Source organism: Saccostrea cucullata, unplaced genomic scaffold (genome assembly GCF_032062105.1).
Source record: "Saccostrea cucullata isolate Sc308-1 unplaced genomic scaffold, CSIRO_AGI_Scuc_v1 ctg453, whole genome shotgun sequence".
Lineage (NCBI taxonomy): Eukaryota > Metazoa > Mollusca > Bivalvia > Ostreida > Ostreidae > Saccostrea > Saccostrea cuccullata.
In genome coordinates, this window is record NW_026921068.1 from 92,725 (window position 1) to 111,766 (window position 19,042).

General features: G+C 35.0%; 1 protein-coding gene across 1 annotated transcript in view; it reads left to right on the plus strand.

Moving 5' to 3' along the window:
* The window catches only part of LOC134259096 (uncharacterized), a 113,219-nt gene that overhangs the window by 30,231 nt on the left and 63,946 nt on the right, over positions 1 to 19,042 (plus strand). Inside the window, exons 54-86 of the mRNA XM_062741692.1 lie at positions 1,156 to 1,374; positions 1,635 to 1,677; positions 1,772 to 1,929; positions 2,047 to 2,235; positions 2,472 to 2,736; positions 2,905 to 3,059; positions 3,277 to 3,450; positions 3,797 to 4,006; positions 4,191 to 4,233; positions 4,342 to 4,511; positions 4,646 to 4,822; positions 5,228 to 5,446; positions 5,604 to 5,646; positions 5,754 to 5,917; positions 6,055 to 6,234; positions 6,397 to 6,652; positions 6,984 to 7,153; positions 7,278 to 7,451; positions 7,611 to 7,860; positions 8,097 to 8,263; positions 8,451 to 8,624; positions 9,730 to 9,982; positions 10,161 to 10,327; positions 10,518 to 10,691; positions 10,782 to 11,046; positions 11,186 to 11,349; positions 11,457 to 11,630; positions 11,858 to 12,119; positions 12,312 to 12,484; positions 16,890 to 17,069; positions 17,437 to 17,692; positions 17,922 to 18,085; positions 18,591 to 18,764. Of these exons, the coding sequence (XP_062597676.1) occupies positions 1,156 to 1,374; positions 1,635 to 1,677; positions 1,772 to 1,929; positions 2,047 to 2,235; positions 2,472 to 2,736; positions 2,905 to 3,059; positions 3,277 to 3,450; positions 3,797 to 4,006; positions 4,191 to 4,233; positions 4,342 to 4,511; positions 4,646 to 4,822; positions 5,228 to 5,446; positions 5,604 to 5,646; positions 5,754 to 5,917; positions 6,055 to 6,234; positions 6,397 to 6,652; positions 6,984 to 7,153; positions 7,278 to 7,451; positions 7,611 to 7,860; positions 8,097 to 8,263; positions 8,451 to 8,624; positions 9,730 to 9,982; positions 10,161 to 10,327; positions 10,518 to 10,691; positions 10,782 to 11,046; positions 11,186 to 11,349; positions 11,457 to 11,630; positions 11,858 to 12,119; positions 12,312 to 12,484; positions 16,890 to 17,069; positions 17,437 to 17,692; positions 17,922 to 18,085; positions 18,591 to 18,764 (6,006 nt within the window). The remainder of the gene's footprint in view (positions 1 to 1,155; positions 1,375 to 1,634; positions 1,678 to 1,771; positions 1,930 to 2,046; positions 2,236 to 2,471; positions 2,737 to 2,904; positions 3,060 to 3,276; positions 3,451 to 3,796; positions 4,007 to 4,190; positions 4,234 to 4,341; positions 4,512 to 4,645; positions 4,823 to 5,227; positions 5,447 to 5,603; positions 5,647 to 5,753; positions 5,918 to 6,054; positions 6,235 to 6,396; positions 6,653 to 6,983; positions 7,154 to 7,277; positions 7,452 to 7,610; positions 7,861 to 8,096; positions 8,264 to 8,450; positions 8,625 to 9,729; positions 9,983 to 10,160; positions 10,328 to 10,517; positions 10,692 to 10,781; positions 11,047 to 11,185; positions 11,350 to 11,456; positions 11,631 to 11,857; positions 12,120 to 12,311; positions 12,485 to 16,889; positions 17,070 to 17,436; positions 17,693 to 17,921; positions 18,086 to 18,590; positions 18,765 to 19,042) is intronic.

Below are 19,042 nucleotides of genomic sequence, written 5' to 3' on the forward strand. Positions count from 1 at the left end.
ATAAGTCGGGATTTTCTGTCCCAAAGCAACACATCTTTATTTTCTGTTTTGTTCGTAAGCCTTATTTGTTTGCAGACGTCGATTCTCATTGATAATTTTCTTTTACATCCTTCAATCAAGCGTCATATAAAAAAGCGTTTTAATGACCCTATAAAATCAGTTCATCTAACGATCTGTATGTAATTAGTTTGAAAGTTTGTTGTACACATTAATCTAAAGTTCCTTAGAATAATATAACTGTTTTCAAATAATATTTGTCTATTTTCTCCTTCTTGTGTCAATTGTATAAATTAAGTTTATATATTTAATAAAATGATACCAATTAGTGATCGTCTCTATGGCGTAATCGATAAGGCATCGGACTGACAATGTCATGGTCGTGAGTTCGATCCCCGGCATGTGCATGGAAGAATTTTATTCAGTAAATAAAGCCATGCACTATTTCGGCATAGTATGCTTACGCTATATAAATCCTTAGACCACTATGCGAGAATAGTAGGGTATGGGTTATATAGAGACAAACTGACAGGAAGCATAATAATTGGTAATAATGCCAATGATCTTAGTATATATTTATGAAAAAACCTGCTTCTTCCAAAAATGGTTAATTTCCTGTCCCCATGGGTCAGAGGTACTTTTTTTTGGGAGGGGGGGGGGGGGTAACATAGTCTGAAATAATTTAATGCTTTGAAGTCTGCACTTTGGTGTTAATCAACAGCATGATAAAATAATTTTTTTTTAAATTTCCAAAATTTTGAAAGATTTGGCCCCAGGGTCAGTGGTTCCTGTGGGATGGGGAGCTCAACTGTGGACCCGCCCTAACAGAAGAAGCCCTTACACAGGGGCCCTGAAATTCACTTAAAGTGAAAATGCATTCTCTCTTTGTTACTTTGATCTACCTCTGGGTTTTATTAAAATAACCAAAATAAGCATGCTGAGTGTATAATTATGATAAGCAATGGTGCCTCTTTCAAAATTGTGAATTTCATGGCTTCTAGTTTAAATATGAATCAAATTCAATTGTTGGAAAGTTGTCGCATGATACTCAGGTGACCTATAAGGCCCATGGGCCTCTTGTTTAAAATTGTAATCTGGTTGAAAATTATTTGGATTTTTATAAGATCTGAAGCATCCTTACATCAATTATTTTTACAGCATGTCCCAAGTCATCTTGGTACACAAAGCCCGATTTGTCTGGTTTGCCTGTCCTCTGCTCCATCTCTTCTAAGTGCACTGAGGTCAGATGTTGTGTGGAAGTTAAACCCATCCGTCGAAACTTTGAGGCCTACATAGATATTGATCCTTGCTACAAGACAATGGTAATTGGAATTGAAGAATACAAAACTAAGATCAACCTCCTAACATATTCCTTTGGTAAGTACAGATGCATCCTTTTATTATGTAATTGAATAATTCCAAGCTTTCAGATTGGCTTAAAAGCAACATTTTAGAAACATGCTGTTATATTTTAATTACCCTCTAGGTGAAAATATTTTCAATTTCAGTTACAGTTATGCTCAAAAAGAGCAATATTTCAATATTTTACCTGATAATACATTAAATAATACAAATAATTTGAGATTACTCTTGTTAAAAAGTATAAAATTAATGCTTTACAAAATATTTCAATGCAGGTACAAAGGACAGTTTTTGGCTGCAAGATGTGGTAAAAATAGAGTAAGTCCTTTATTTAATTATATTAATAGATATTACATGCATATATTTTGATTTTGCATGAAATCATGGATTTTTTTTTCTATTTGCCACCCAGGTACAGCGTGGTGGATCTGGAAGGAGATGCTAAGTATCTGATTAACATGCAGCTACAAGTTTGTATAGAAAGTGGACAGCCATGCATGTTCTCTCATGACATTGCCAAAGATGTCTATCTTCCCAAGATTGGATGCGACTGGTCCCTTGACTTCTCAAGTAAGTAATTTAATTGTGCTGAACCTTATATTTCTCTGACAGAATGTCCATTGATAAACTTTAGAAAACTGCAGACGAATAATTAGATATCTGATATAATGTTTAATTTTTTTTAAGGTTTCTCCCTGACCGATTTCTATAAGAACATGTCAGTGACTGCTGGAAATGTGTTGTCAGCCACCCACTTGTCTCTTCTGAAGGAAGCCCTGGGAATCACAAACTTTCTCCTACCCCCAGCTAAACAGTGCAATAGGGACTCAGCTGATTACAAGCCAGAGACTACAGATCAGCCGGGCTGGAAAGTGGGTCAGTACATGTACAAATTAAAAAGATTTGAATTTTTAATATTAGATATGTACATGTAATTTATCTTGCATGAAAAGAAATTATTTTATGATGGAATTAAATAAGAGTCTTGAAAATGTTTAAAATTACTGTTAGATTTTTCTTCTTTGATTATGTGTTATAGATTGTAAGGTTGCAGCCTGTTGAACTACATGTGCATTACATCTTGTAACTGTTGAATAATGAATTCATTTCAGATTGCCCTCTGAATGTTGGAAATATGACTCGATTTGGACAAAATATTCCAATCAACTGTCACATGAAGAAGCACTGCACAGCTGTTGAATGTTGTATAGATTTCCAGGATCCTCTGCAGCAGACATTCCATTTGTTTCTAGATTTTAATCTCTGTCTCCAGACATTTGAAATCGGCATAGAGAATCTCATTCAAAAAAGAACACTGTTTTCCTACACATATGGCGTTCAGGATCATTTCCGTCTTGGCGGTGTGGCACAAATTGAGTATGTGGGATTTTAATGAGAGAAAGAAAATTGATGTTTTGCTATTTTTTTTTATTTTAAAAAAGTGTTTCTTACAAAAATAAGTTTTCTGTGGCTATACAAATTCAGGAAACATTTGCAATGTACAATGAAGGATGTTTTTATTCAACTTATTAATTGGTTTTGTAGGTTTAAAGTTGTTGACCTGGATGAGAACTTGGAGATGACGGTGAAGTTGAAGTTCTGTTTAGAGGATAATCTGTGTGTATATGAGCTGGATTTGTTCGACAAAAAAATTATTCCCAAGCCAGGCTGTAACTGGGATCTGCCTTATATAGATCCAAGTAAGACAATATTCCAGCTCTATGTAAAGGTTGATGATCATATTAACAAATATAGACAATATTGTTATTGCTGCCCATGATACCTTGACAGACCTCAGTTTCGATATCCTTAGTAATGGATCTAGTTTTAAAAATAAATCTTTTGCCAAATACATGTATTTATCAATTGAAGTTTATCATGCAGCATTTATAAAATGATTGAACTCTGTTATTTCAGACTTCTCTCTAAACAACTGGTACAGTACCATGCAGTTAGCCATTGGTTCACAGCTCTCCAGACTGAATGCTGCTAAGCTGCTGGAGGAGTTAGGTGTCGCTCAGTTCCTGAACAGGGAACCTTGTGAGAGATCCAGTCCAGTCTATAGCCCCTCTATAGATGGCTGGAAAACAGGTTGGTTCATTTACTGTAGATCACCAAATTGTTGTGGCACTTGAATTTCACAAGATGGCCATTTGGTATTGATAAGCAAAGCATTATATTTCACAAATTCTATTGTTCAACAAATGAATCAAATTTTCACGAGCAGGCAGTCTTGCATATTAGGAGAAAATAAAGTTCTCGCAAATAAAGAGTAATGTTAAGTATTACAAGACATATACCTTAATAGAGCTACAATTTCAAATGTAACTTCAGACATTGAAGAGTAAATAATTGATGTAATGACAACTGTGAGTGAAGGAGTCAAGTGATGTGTATTACATACAGTCATGTATATTTTGTTTTGTTTGTTTTGCAGACTGTCAGATGTCTGTAAACACTACTGCCCTGTCAGGTGATGTGACCTGTCTAATTAAGGACACATGTACCAGTGTTAGCTGTTGTATGGATGTAAATTTCCTACAGAGGGCATTTGAGGCATATGTAACCATAGACCCTTGTAACAACTATCTTGAAGTTGGCATTGAAAAGTTAAATTTTAACGTCAGCTTGAAGGACTTCACTTTTGGTAAATATTCTGTTGAAAATTTACAATCTCTTTTGCTACATAAACTTTACAAAATTGCAATGCTTTAAGTTCTTTAAAACAAAGAATTTTAAGCTCTAGTTGTCTGTCACCATTGTTAATAATGAACTTATATTTCTTGTATGCTATTAAAACTGATGTATTGTATATGGTTTGTTATTTTCAGGAAGCACAGGAAAGTTTTATTTAAATGGCATTGTTCGCATTGAGTAAGTTTATTTCGTTAATTTATTTTATCAATCCAGTAATAGTCCATAATTGTATATGAAATGTAGTGAATTTATGTTTGTGTACGAAAAAATTCCTCTTCTTGATAGTTACACAATTGAGGACTTGGAAGTGGAAAGACAGTTCAGGGTGTCTCTGGTTTTGAAAGTCTGTTTTGAAGCCACAGATGATAGTCAGTGTATTCTAAGTTTGGATGTACTAAATGGAACTTTGCTACCCAAGTCTATTTGTGACTGGGCTGCAGGATTTTCAACACCAAGTAAGTTTGCAGATAAAAGGATCAGTTTGTTTATATTTTAAAGAAATTGTTTGGATTAATTAATGTGGTATGTGACAACTTTCTGTTTGTCCTCTTAGATAGAAAAAAATTAACTTGTGACTTTTATTTTACAGACTTTGATATTAACCAGTGGTACACAGCTGAAAACATCAATCCTAACACAGTACTAAGCCTTATAGACAGGAGGAAACTACTGAACAAACTTGGAATCGGTTCTTATCTCAGTGTCAACCCTTGCTCATTTACATCTGAAATGTTCAGTCCAGCCAATAGCAAAGGATGGAAAAATGGCAAGTTCATAGTTTGAAAGGTTTTTTTTCTTGTTATCAGGAATTCTTTTTATTCTGTTATCAGGGATTCCAGGGCAGAAGCAACTGAAGTTTGTAAAAAAAATATTGGCATTTTCCCAAAAACTCTGGACATGAAAATAAGAGGAAATAAAAAGAAAATTACTATCATAGAAACCAAACTTGATCTGTTAAAAAGTGATGAAAACTTTTCTAGAGAACTAAGAGTTAGAGTCAAAATAGAAATATAATGCATTTAGATGTATAACTTAACTCAAATGCACTTACTAGCTTAGAAAGTTCACTCTTCTAATGATGAGGAACTGCTTGTAAAACTGTTCCTGACTCTAATTGAGAATCAATACTAGGGGACTTGCATTTTTAGGTATTTTCTACCTTTTTGTACAGATTGTAAAAAGGACCTGTCAGCAGATGTTCCAGCCCTCCCTGCCTTTGCCCGTTGTAACATAGCCTCCTACTGTACAGGAGTCACTTGCTGCCTGGCTGAAAACACTGTCCTGGGTACACACTTCACTGCAGGAGTCCATCTGGACGACTGTAATCATGTCCTGACAATTTATGTAGAACAACTTACTGTTAAAGTCAGTCTTAATGGATACAGTTTTGGTAAGATCACTCTGGACATCATAATGTTATTTGTAGGGAGGAACCTTCACAATTTCGGTATATAATTTGATGAATTACTTACAATATCATTTTGAACAATTTCTGCGCTTTTCAATTCATTTGTCTTCGTTAAACTTTTATACAACTATTTTCCCAGGTGTCACTGAGAAGCGCTATTTGATGAGTGTTGTACAGTTTGAGTAAGTATGAATCAATTGTATAGCTTAATCTTTTTAATTAAGTCATATGATTGCAGGCAAAAAATTAGATTAAAGGAGGAAAAACTAATTCTTCTGCTTTTTGTTAGATTCACCATTGTTGATGTTCCTGGAGAGAAGAGCTACAAAATTTCTCTAAGTATTGCCATCTGTTATGGTGTGGGACCATGTGTTCTGGACAAAACCAATCTACTCACAGATTACAAGCTTCCAAAATCTCTTTGTGAATGGGGATCTGGATTCAATATTCCAAGTAAAGCACACAAATAATCTGTATCCTTGTGGTGTAACAAGTTTTTAAGTGAAATTCAAGTTTTGAGAAGAAATTTTGCCTATTAGATTTCCAGATGCTTAAATGTAACACAAAATGAGCAAGTCTTTTTATTTCAGATTTCTCTGGAGTGTCCTGGATGACAGCTAAGAACCTGGCCGTGTCTGCAGCATTATCTGTGGCTGACTCTGACTCTCTGTTGTCTTTGCTGGGAATGGACCAATATCTGTATAATGCACCAGACCAGTGTGTGAGAACATCAGCTCCTTACACTCCCAGCATAAATGGATGGAAAAATGGTCAGTAAGAACTGTTTTTTTAATTTTCTTCAAAAAAGTAAATGAAAAACCCATAAAGGCTGATTTGCTTGAAGTTAACATTTACTTCACCTTGTGCAGTGCATGTGAATAACAATTTTTGTCAACTACATTTAGATGCTGATAAAGAATTCTTCTTTTCAGACTGTCCTAATGCCTCCGTTCCAGTGGCCTTGCCAGACAAGGTGTCCTGTCTAATCCCCAGCATATGTACAGGAATAGACTGCTGTGCCGAGGTGGATTTCCTGGCCGGGCGAACCATCAGGGCACAGGTGCTACTGGATCCTTGTCAGGCCATAATGAGTTTGAACCTTGAGAAGATGCAGTACAACATCACACTGTTTGATTATGATTATGGAACTACAGACCATTTCTCACTTCAAGGAGCATTTAGATTAGAGTAAGTTTCCTTAAGACTATTGGCTTAGCATTTTGTGAATGTACTTAAACTCACCATGAACATGTAATATACATGTATGTAAATGTTCAAACAGACATATTTTATTTATATGTACCCAAATAGATTGATTTTCAAAAATGTACTTGACTACTGTTGGATGATGTGCTATCAAGTGGTTGATTTTTGTATAAATACTTGACAGCTGTTACATACAGTGCTTCTTTTTTTTTTTTAGATTAAAATATTGCAGAATTAAGTGGTTTTAGTATGTATCTTAATAGGTAATCTTATTTTTCGACTTAATATCTATATTTTTTTTTTTTGCTTGCAGCTTTAACCTACAGAACTTGAAGATACAGAGGAAGTACCTTCTGAATTTGAACCTGAGCTTGTGCCTGGAGGCAGCTAATCCTAATGACTGTGTTTTCTCTGCCCCTATATTTGAGAATGCCATCCTTCCAAAGAACCCATGCAATATTGACCTGAATTATATAAATCCAAGTAAGGCATTTACTTTTGTAAATGCTGTTAATTAATACCTGCATAATAAAAGAAATTAAATCATTTTTGATTGTTTAATGCAAAAATATGTTTCTCAGTTCTATGTCAACATATTCTATTGTAGGTTTTGATTTGTCAGCATGGAAAACAGCTAACAGTTTTGGAGCTTTACTGACAAGAGAGCAGAGCATGTTGTTATTGAGAGAGCTGGGTATTGAGGAGTATGTAGGAGTAGGCTGTTCTAGGACTGCCACTCCTTACAGCCCTGAAACACACCCAGGCTGGAATGTCTCCTCAGGTAAAGGGATCAATTATTTTACTTTCTGTAATTGCTAATTTTCTCTTGATTCTCCTAGATGTATTATTGCCTTTCACAGATCTTTTATTTTGGATACACAGACTAGATTTTCTTTTATTCTTCCAAAATTCACTTAACATTTCAAAATATCTATTCCAGGCTGTTCCCTGACTCCCCCTAGCCTGCCTAGCAGTAAGATCAGCTGTTACGTTGGCACTACCTGTACCAGTGTGTCCTGCTGTGTAGAAGATGACCTCACTAAGCTGTCCTATCAGATGTCCCTGGACATTGACACGTGTGCAGAGAAAATGATCATTAAGCTGGAGAAGATGTCCTACACTGTGTCTCTGTTTGATTATCAGATGGGAACCAAAGGCACCGCTAAACTGTTTGGTGTTCTGGTTGTGGAGTAAGTCATATTCTTGCTTCAAGTGACTTTAAAGATATGATTTAATATTTTTTTCTTTCAGATGTGATTGTTGTCGAACATAAAAAAAGATCGTCTTGGACATAAATTCTAAATATTTCATTTTTTTGAAAAAAAATTGAAGCTTAATCTTTTCAAGGTATTAATTAGTGTGCATTTAACGGGCAAATGAAATGGGTTGAATCACTTTGAAAAGTAAATCTACTTTTTTCTTTCAGGTATGTGATAGATGACTTGACCCTGACTGGTCAGTTTGTGGTGGACCTTAAGATGAAGCTGTGCTACAGCAGTGGTGCTGGATGTGAACTTGACATCACTGTACTGCAAGGATTTAAGCTCCCCAAACCTCAGTGTAACTTTGCTGGAGGAATGTTTGCGATTAAAGGTACTGCAGTATAATTAAACTTATTATATGATGTTGCCTGTTAAGTTTCCAATAGGAGCAAACCATGTGTTTTCTGCCTGTTATATTAAAGCAAATTTTTTTAGCAAGCAATTTTGAATAAAATATTGTAGTCATGTAATGCAAAGGTAATTGCACCAGATGAGTGTGCGTTTTCTTGTTGTTTCAGACTTTTCACTGAGTAAATGGCTAACTGACAAGAAAGCAGAAATACAAGGAGCCAGTCTGGAACAGTGGGCCATTGATCTCCTGAAATCTGAACTTAAAATCTCGAACTTCCTCCTCGATCCTGCCTGTAGTAGAAACAGTCTGGGTGCTGGAGATGGAAACTGGAATCTGGCTGGTGAATCTTTGATTTTATTTCTTTTATACTTCATTGGTTAAAAGTAATACATGGAAAGTGTCAAATTTGGTCCACATTAAACACTATTTTTATACTGTTTGGGGGGGTATATAGGAATCACCTTGTCCGTCTGTCCATCTGTCCGTCTGTCCGTCTGTCTGTGCAATCGTGTCTGGTCCATATCTTTCTTACAGAGGGACATTACAATTTGGTAGGTTCTCATTTCACACAAAGATAGCCCATGACCCGAGGATTTGTCATGACCTTGACCCAAGGTCATTTAGGGAAGTTCAAGGTCACTGGAAGAAAAATTTCATAATTCTTGTCCAGTCCATATCTTTCTTATGGATAAACTTGGTAGGTTCTCATTTCACACAAAGATTGCCAATGACGGAAGGGTGTGTCATGACCTTGTCATGACCTTGACCCAAGGTCACTTGGGGAAGTTCAAGGTCACTGGAAGAAAAAATTCATAAATCAAGTCCGGTCCATATCTTTATTATGGATAAACTTGGTAGGTTCTCATTTCACACAAAGATAGCCCATGACCCGAGGATTTGTCATGACCTTGACCCAAGGTCATTTGGGGAAGTTCAAGGTCACTGGAAGAAAAATTTCATAATTCTTGTCCGGTCCATATCTTTCTTATGGATAAACTTGGTAGGTTCTCATTTCACACAAAGATTGCCAATGACGGAAGGGTGTGTCATGACCTTGACCCAAAGTCATTTGGGGAAGATCAAGGTCACTGGAAGAAAAAATTCATAAATCATGTCCGGTCCATATCTTTATTATGGATAAACTTGGTAGGTTGTCATTTCACACAAAGATTGCCCATGACCCAAGGATGTGTCATGACTTTGACCCAAGGTCATTTGGGGAAGTTCAAGGTCACTGGAAGAAAAATTTCATAATTCATGTTTGATACATATATTTATTATGGAAAAACTTACTTCTGAAAAACCCAGCGGGGGGTATTTTGTCCCGTTTGGACAGTTCTAGTTTTGTTTTGAGGTGACTCTCATTCTTTCTAACTTGCTCTTTAAACTGGAAAAATTGTGATATGTTTTACTATGGTAATACATTCAGTGCCGATTTGTTCTAGCCTGCCCCAATGCTCCCAGCATTCCTGCACTTCCAAGTCACACATCCTGTTCACTCACTTCCTACTGCTCTGGAGTTACCTGTTGTACTGATGTGGCTCTGTTGAAAACCTCCGTTCAGTCCGAAGTTAAAATTGATCGCTGTAAAGGCAAAGTCTTCATCAAACTGGAGAAGTTGGAGGCTACCATTATTCTGACCAAGTTTGAATTCTCCACATGGCAGAAGTATACACTGCAGAATGTTTTCAGATTGGAGTAAGTTACTACTAGAGAGGAAGAAAGTTCATAATAAAGTGAAGTAATTTTTAAGTCCTGAGAGATAAAAATTTGGATGAAGATGTTTTTAATGCTAAAACAGTATTATTTTTTCGAACAAAAATGAAACCCTTTTACATAAAATTTTTGATAATAAAGTTCTGTGAATTGTTTCCAGGTATAAGATTGACTTCCTATCTGCTGAGGGTGTGTTTCTGTTCAACATGAAGATCAGTGCCTGTTTTGAGAGCTCTGGAGATTGTAGACTTAGCTTCCCAGTAATGACTGATGTCAAAGTGCCTTTTCTTGACTGCGATTTCAAAACTCTGCCATATGCTATACCAGGCAAGAAGATGTTCATTTGACTATTAGAAATCAATACAATATCTATTGTTTAAACTGAATCATGTCATGTTTAGTTTCAATTTTTCATCCAGAAATACATGCACGTAGTTACATATTCATAGATATGCTTGATAATACCTATAAGTTTTGACAGATCATTGTATTTTGTAAATAACTTTGATGCTTTCAGGCTTCACCTTTAGTAATTTCCTGACAAGTAAAGGTCTGCCACCCTCAACATCAGTTCTTACAAGCTTGATAGCGGAACAGCTTCTTGAAGAGTTGGGAATAGGAGGATTTTTTAAGGCTACTTCTTGTAACAGAGCCAGTTATACAGCAGCTCTGGCATCAGGCTTTGAAATAGGTACTATTTGGATATTTATATTTTTTTTCAGATTTTATGCTGTGTGTAAGTAAATTTAAGATATGATACACTACCAGTTTTTTGTTTCAGATTCTGGATGCAGAGAGAATATCTCTCCCTTCCTCTCAGCTCTGCCTGGTAATACAAACTGTAGGATCTCCTCCTCCTGTACTGGGATCAGCTGCTGTACTGATGTCTCCACCATTGGGAGGACACTGCAGTACAACATTGATATTGATGCCTGTTCACACACTCTCATCCTGGCTATAGAGGATTTCAGCTTCAATATATCACTTATTGACTTCAAGTTTGGCATTGAACAGAAGTTTACAATTGATCAAGTTTTCTCACTGGAGTAAGTTCTTGCAATTTTATTTACCAAAAAAAAAAATGACAATTTTATGTCGATTTATTATAGTTTTCTTTATTCTCTAAGGTACATTTATATCTTTACATATGCTATTGTGACTTAAATTTAAGGGATATGTTTTAAGGTACAAAATAACAGATTTGAGTGGACACAGACAATTCCTGATTGATGCTAAATTAAGTGTGTGCTTCAATGATCCTTCACCATGTGTTATACAAGGCACTCTTCTCAGTAACTACCTGGTCACAAAACCATCATGTGCCTGGTACACAGGATTTTGGAAATCAGGTCAGTTTGCATTCATCTTGAAAGGATATGATAGTCAGTTCTCTTAATTTGATGTATCACATTCAAGAAAAAGATCTTGGTATTTATTTATGTACTTGTATTTGCAGATTTCTCACTGTCCTCATATCTTTCTACCAATAACTTGCCAAGTGTTGGGCAGCTGAGTTCCAGTCATGTCTCTAAACTATTGGAGATTCTTGGAATTTCAAAATACATGAAGCAACCTTCTTGTGAAAAAGATTCTGGAATATATGAAGATGCTTATCAAGGGTGGAAGTCAGGTAAAGGATTTATGTTGTTTTCTTCCCTGTTGGTTGTAGAAATCATTTTATTGATACATAATGTGAATCGTCATACTTTTGTCCTTGCAACAAGTTTCCTAACAGTCGGAAGTATTATTAAAAGCCTAACTCTTAGCAAATTTCATGACATCCATCGAAACATAACCATAGTGAATTTTCAGTGTGACTTCTTTTTGAGCTAAAGTATGTATTGCATGTAATTTCAGAATGTTTGAGGGACAGCTCTGTCAGCAAACCTGTGATTGATGATAACCTGGCTACCTGTATCCTGCAGGAGATGTGCACAGGTGTGCAGTGCTGTGTCAGTGTGCCCAGGTTTGGGCTTTCAGTGGAGACCTTTATACAGATCAGTGCCTGTGAACACCAGCTGAGAGTGGGAATTGACAACCTGAAATTCAACAGAAGTCTGTATGGATACACATTTGGGAACAGAGAGCAGTTTGACTTGTATGGTTTCGTGGTCATTGAGTAAGTTTTGCTTAGAATTATTTTCAAAGGCAGTTTCATTTTATTAACATATTTGTTTTAATTCTCATGAGGCTATAATTATTATTCATATTGTTTAGTAATATAAAGGGTTTTACCTAAGGTAATGATTGCTTCTTTCTGAAATAAGTATTAATTTCATTATAGTTGATGGATTTGATCCTTTCATTTCAGCTTCATCATAACAGATCTGAAGTTTGAGGGTACTAATGGACACTACTTGGTCAATCTTAACATCAGTCTTTGTTATGAAGCAGGACAGCCTTGTGAAGTAGTGATTCCAGTGTTTGAAAATTCAGCTCTTCCTAAAGAAATTTGCAACAGAAAACAAGATTTTCTAGACCCAAGTAAGAACTAAGAACTTTCTTCCAATTTTATGTACCTATTGAAAACAATATTAGACAGGTTTATATAGAAGGGAAAAAATCAGTACTACAGTACAGGCCACGAGTTTTCCGCAAAAAACACGGGGCCCCGTGGACCGCAAGTCCACGTTTTAGCGTGGACCTCGAACCTTGTCGGCGTCTTTGAAGTCAGCGTGTCTGTGCACCGTGTAACACAGTGTGTCACAGTTCTGATGATAAATAATTTAAACATTCTCATTGCCCTTATTTAATAAAATTAAATCAACTTTCGAAATATTTGTTGTACTTTTTCCATACATATACATGTGTATTGGTAATTTATCGCATACAGATAATTAAACTAATAAGATGCCTGAAAACTTAATAACAACGTACTCGTGTCCAGCAAAAAAAAATATACAATCACGTTTCAAGTTAAATCCTAATTATAGTAGTCATAAAAAGTTCAATAGACTATTACTATATTACACTAAGAGGAAACACGCTTTCATAAACGAATTACTTAAAGGCCGAGGTTTTCAACCGTACGGTTTTCCTCAGGTAAGTTTGGTGTGGGGTGGAGCTTAATCGAAGCGGCTGAGAAGCCCCGAGGGAACCACGCTGGTTTGTGTATACTATCTATATACACAGGATGTTACCTGAGACCCTGAGTGTATTACCTGTATGTGTTTTCCTACGACTTTGTAAACCGAGGCCGTTTTTTTTTTTTCATGTTTAGCTCATGAATTGAAATGCGAAATAAAGCATTTTTTGTTGCAGACAGAATCCTTCTCTATTTCTTTCTTTTAAAATAATTAATATTTTTAATAATTCGACATTTTTTTTTTTACATACAGTGTGTTTCTTAATGAAGTGTAATAACGAAAATACATTTAGCATCAAAATCTGTCGTTGTAATCTGGCGACAAAAAGGGAAGTAAATAATTCAAATTACACGTCGTCTGTACGCAAATCGAAAGAAGAAAGTGCATCATAAAACAGTCTCTACGTAAATGAGAATGAAACTTAGAATCGATGTTTTGAGAATAAAATGTTAAGTAGAAATATTATTGTCTAAATAAATATCTTTTTAAGATAAACCCTACTTGATTTTTCCATAACGCATGGTTGGGGTTGATTCCCCGACAGCTATGAAACGGGAAAAGAATCATCTGCATCTTTTTTTTCTTTCGGAATTCATTATTAATTTCAAACATTAAAAATCCAAAGCAAGATGTTATATTCCGAGTAATTTCTCTTCTAAAACTTATTATTATACCGTAACTTCGTCACTATGTCTCCAAGAAAAGTGACACGTACAGCAAGTTTGTCTTATAAATATAAATTCGCTTGACTCATGAACAATGTTACAATGTTGTCATACTTGTTTTAAAAAATAATTTTATTTAATTCCATGATACTAGCTTCAAACGCAGGTCGGTTTATTTTGTTAATTAATGGAGGAATAAATGTACATTAACTCATGTTTTGACACGGAAATTAAAATTATCGATTGTAATCGTGATACGAAATCCTCCCTTTTAAAATTAATTTTATATATATATTATATAGCCATGATTTTCTTGTCATTTATTTAATTATTTGATAGATTGATTATATTCATGGCATATTCTTATGAATTAAAAAAGAAAAGAACGATTTGATTGCTTCTTTATCACGTTGGCATACAGTGCGGTAGGCATCAAAAGTCTGAAAGTTAATTCGATGGTCGGTTCGATCTCCAGACAAGGTACACAAGATATACACAACAGCAGCAAACTAAATGTCAATCAAATCAAAGTATCCAATCCCAGGCTTAATTTCAGATGATTGACAGAGGTTCTAAAACCAGGTAAATTTGAAGGAGGTGCTTATTTCCTCCCCCTTTAATTGTCTCTACTTTCGATTTTGATTTTAACTGTGTTCAATTAAATCGTTGATACAAGATCGTTTTCCCCTTCGTATTACATATCAGATGCGTGATTATACTAAGTGAATTAATTATTTTGTAAGAATTTAAATGTACATGTCCTGTGTCTAGATTATTTTTTTTGTAAATACACATCAGACTCGCACATGAATTCTGCTCTTTGATACCGATACTCGGCGAATCATTGGACAGGTTCAGATAAGGATTATTGCTGTAAGTCTACAGATAAGGATTATTGCTGTAAGTCTAAGTCTAACACTAAAAATCTGTAGTTATGTAAAATATGGAGATAATAATTATATGCGGTAAACTCCAAAATCTACTGAACAGGCAGAGATGATAATCTAAATAATTTCATTAATTAAAATAGTAATAAACTTAGTAAACACGCTGAATACAAAAATCACAGCCGAATTGTTGGAAAATGAAATGTGCTAACTTCAGTACGAATATTACTTCATTCTGAAATATATCATGTGAAAAAAAGAAAAAACGGTTTGAGAAAACATAGATATTGAGCGAATTTTAAAAATGCCCCCCCCCCCCCCCCTTCTAGAAAGCGATACGAATCAGTTGGTTAAAACTCTATAAGAAGTCTGCAAATTTATGTAATTTTTTTTTTAAAATCTTAATCTACAGGATACATTATTTGTGTCTGAAAAAGGATAAATAAATGAAAAAATAATTGTAAGTTTATAATTGTTGTTTTAGTGAAACCTGGAAGGTGAATTTCGCATGGTATCAGTTGAGTGTGTTACGTTATACACTTGCTGTGGTCAGAGCTAAAGAATTTGAAAGGTGTGATAAACATACGGCGCCCCTGGCCCACCGGCAGAGACCCAATATATTTTTTGAACAGGTGTGAACTCGGAACTGACCATAAGATTGTTTCAAATCACAAGAGAAATTCTTTCCGCGTAAACAGACTTTCAAGGTCACCTAGCGTCATGGTATTTGGATTGGCAGGTGATGCACGAGAATTTTGTGCGTACAGCATATACAGAGAACGAATTAATTGCATTACATGGGTTGAATATGAACAAAAGTTGTGGCAATTGTTAGAATTATAGAATGATTAATTTTGACCTCCTTAGCTTAAATAATAGGCAGAATTAAAAAAATTACAGATTATATGTTAAAAGGGGGTTGTATGAGTCTCTCTCTCTCTCTCTCTCTCTCTGGTGTTGCTCTTTATACACTTTACAAGAAAAGAAAAACTTACTGAAATAACTACTTACACTGAAAGGATTTTAAAAACACAACGTAGTGAATACTTCTCTATGAAAATAATGTTTGCTGTTACGAGAAATACGCTTTGAAATTATTGCATTAATTTCGTGTTTCTGCTGACGATTTTCGCATCCACATTCAGAATAATTCAAGATGAACAAAATAAATGTATTTTAATTAAGGAATAACTGTCTTATTTTTCGAATTCATGAAGTGATCAATGGATTGGCTTGTGTGATAATTTGCATAAACGCCTTCGGCGTTTATGCATAAAATTATCACACAAGCCAATCCATTGATCATCTTCATGAATTCGAAAAATCTGACAGTTATTCCTTATATTTATTCCGCCAATCCACGGGCTCCAAGCCTGCTTCTCTCTAGGTGTTGTCCCGCCCTGCACGTGGTTTTTTTGGAACCGCGCCAAAACATTCAGGAAATCAATTACATTTACAATTGGTAATTTTATCTCGGACAAAGACATTGAAAATGTAAATATTAAGGAATATACATGATAATGCTTGGATCGTACAATAGTACTGTACATGTTAAAACCATGAACATAAATACAGCTGGGATTAAATTTTATACTGTACTATACAGTGTATGAGACACGAATCAGCTCAACACCATTTCGTCTTCCTTTGTAACATGAAAACATGAGATTAAATTATTCATTTGAAATAAAATTCATAATTTTGATTTTGTAATAATTTTACTAACATAAATTTCTAGACACACAGTTAATTCAAATGAAAATCATTCAATTTTTTTTTTTTTTTACCGATTTCTAATCTCAATATTATGCGTGCCATTCGAAGTCCAATATCTGGTAGAATAAAAACGATTATTATATATACATAAACCAAAGTTATAAATTGTCATCAAAATTTATTATCAAATTTGTATCAGAAAAAAACGATTTTGTAAATACTATTTATACGGTGCAGCTTGGAGGGGAATTTCCTGGACATGCAACGGAACGAAATTTACTGGACACGGTGCGACACGGAGGACATTAGCCGAGGTTTTTCTAGACACGGTGCGGCACGGTGTGCCTACCTGTATATTTCAAATCCACACACACCGTGCTATACCGTGTACACGGTGTAACACAGAGCGTTTCACACGGTGTTTTTTCCACCGAGCGTTGCGGAAAACTCGTGGCCTGTACTGTATGTATGTTGATGTGCTTTTCTACAATGATTGAAGGATGTTTTTCTGAAATGATTTATAAAATTTGTATAGCTTTCTCCCTGGCTAATTGGAAAACAAGGCTTGGACTGTCAGGCCCCACACTGGAGATCCATTACATCAGGCAGCTTCTACAGGACCTGGGAGTCGCCACATATCTGAAAAATTCCACCAGCAAATGTGACTGGTCAAAATCTCCTTATAACAGTGCTGATAGCAATGGATGGACAGACAGTAAGTCAAAATAATGCTTTTTTAAATATTTGAAATATTTTAAAACCTTTTCTCAGCAGAGCATTATGAATAGACAGTGAACAATAATTAAATGATCAGGTCTAGCTGTAAAAAAAGAGGTTTTAAGGTCTGACAACTCATTCCACAAATATCTGTATAAAATATTAGTCATAATTATCTTTTGATTGATTTCAAAAAGTCTATATTTTAATTTAAAGTCATTGAGTGCAGGTCTGCCCCAGCCTGAGCTTGCGTGATGTTACATTGATTAAACATTTCATGCAATTTAATAGTTATAATCCTGTGCTTTTTAAGAATTTTCGATTAACATAAGATTGATGCTACCTAATTAAAAAAAAATGTTTAGATTGTACCACACCTACTGGAGGACTTGCTTCCCTTGGTGCTAAAACAAAGTGTGCCATCTCGGACTCCTGTTCTGATGTACATTGTTGTGTACAGTCTGACACAATACAAGACACACTGGAGGCCTACATTAATGTGGATTCCTGCAATGGGAAGATAGCTGTGGGTATTGAGAAATTCCACTGGACTGACAGACTACTTGGCTATGAATTTGGAAAAGTCAGACATTTATCAATGCTGGGTGTTGTAAATCTCGAGTAAGTCTCGTAATGAAATCAGAGTAAAATGGAATATTTTTATATTTTCTAAAATTCAATTTTTTTTTTATGTCTCTTTTGTTGGAATCTTTATCCATTCTTGACCCATTCTAATTTGACCAATCTCTGCTACACATATACATATTACTGAATTTTATTTTATAAAGTAATGCAGAAGTCTACTAAAATGCAGTGTACATAGAATTATTTCTAATCTCTTCATTTACAGTTACTCCATAGTGGATCTGGATGCAGAGAATGTGTTTGCGGTCAGCATGAACCTGAGTGTCTGTTATGAGTCGGCTGGACCCTGTGAACTCAGCATCCCAATATTCAATGAACACAGACTCCATAAACCAACATGTAACTGGACTAGAGGATTTGCTGTCAATAGTAAGTTTATCTTAATACTTGAATAGACAAATTCAAGGAACCATCTGATTTAATATTATATTTATTCCAGATAATGCAGTCATATACAGTGCATTTATTTCAATTTGTCCGGATATGTTAAGCATCCGGATATCTGAATCACCAGTTAAACAAGACAGAATATAATAAAAAAAATTTCGTTCCGATGAAAAATCGTCCGGACACTGAAGCATCCGGATATCTGAAGGTCCACTGTACTGTAAAGCTTTGCTAATTCAGACACTTATTCTCAAGCAAATTGTTCAGATTAATGATTACTTAAACAGACCTTTTTTAGAATTATCAAATATTTCAATAAGACAAGTAATTCTGTTTCCAACAAATATCATCCAGAAGGGGAAGCATCTGAATTGTTGGTGTTCAGATGATTGGGGCTTCACTGTACTCACCTTTAATGATTAGCACTGTACTAACCTTCAATGATTAGCATTTCATGTATAATCTTTTCTAAACTTCTCTTCTCTAGACTTCTCTAAAGAAAAGTGGTTGGGATCACGTGGATACACTGTAAATGACACACTGCCCTCTTATGTCATTTCGGAGTTGTTACATGACCTTGACATTATCCAGTATTTGGGAGATTCCAGCTGTAACAGGAAATCAATTCCTTTCTATCCCAACAGAAATGGATGGAATACTGGTGAGAGAGTAAAACATTGTTGTCTTATAACAAATAAAATGACCACTTAATTTTAACCTATTCAGTATAAATTAAACCTTAAATTGGAATTACACAGTAAAACACACTTATAGCCAACACATTTATAATGAATTAATGCTTAAAGCAGACCGAGTGATTTTCATATCCTGTGGGTTTTAAACATACATGTATCATGAAGCTAACTGATACAGAATGTATTACAAATTATATTTAAAAAGAAGCAAAATTGTCTTTCTCTAACACTTCTTTATAAGCGT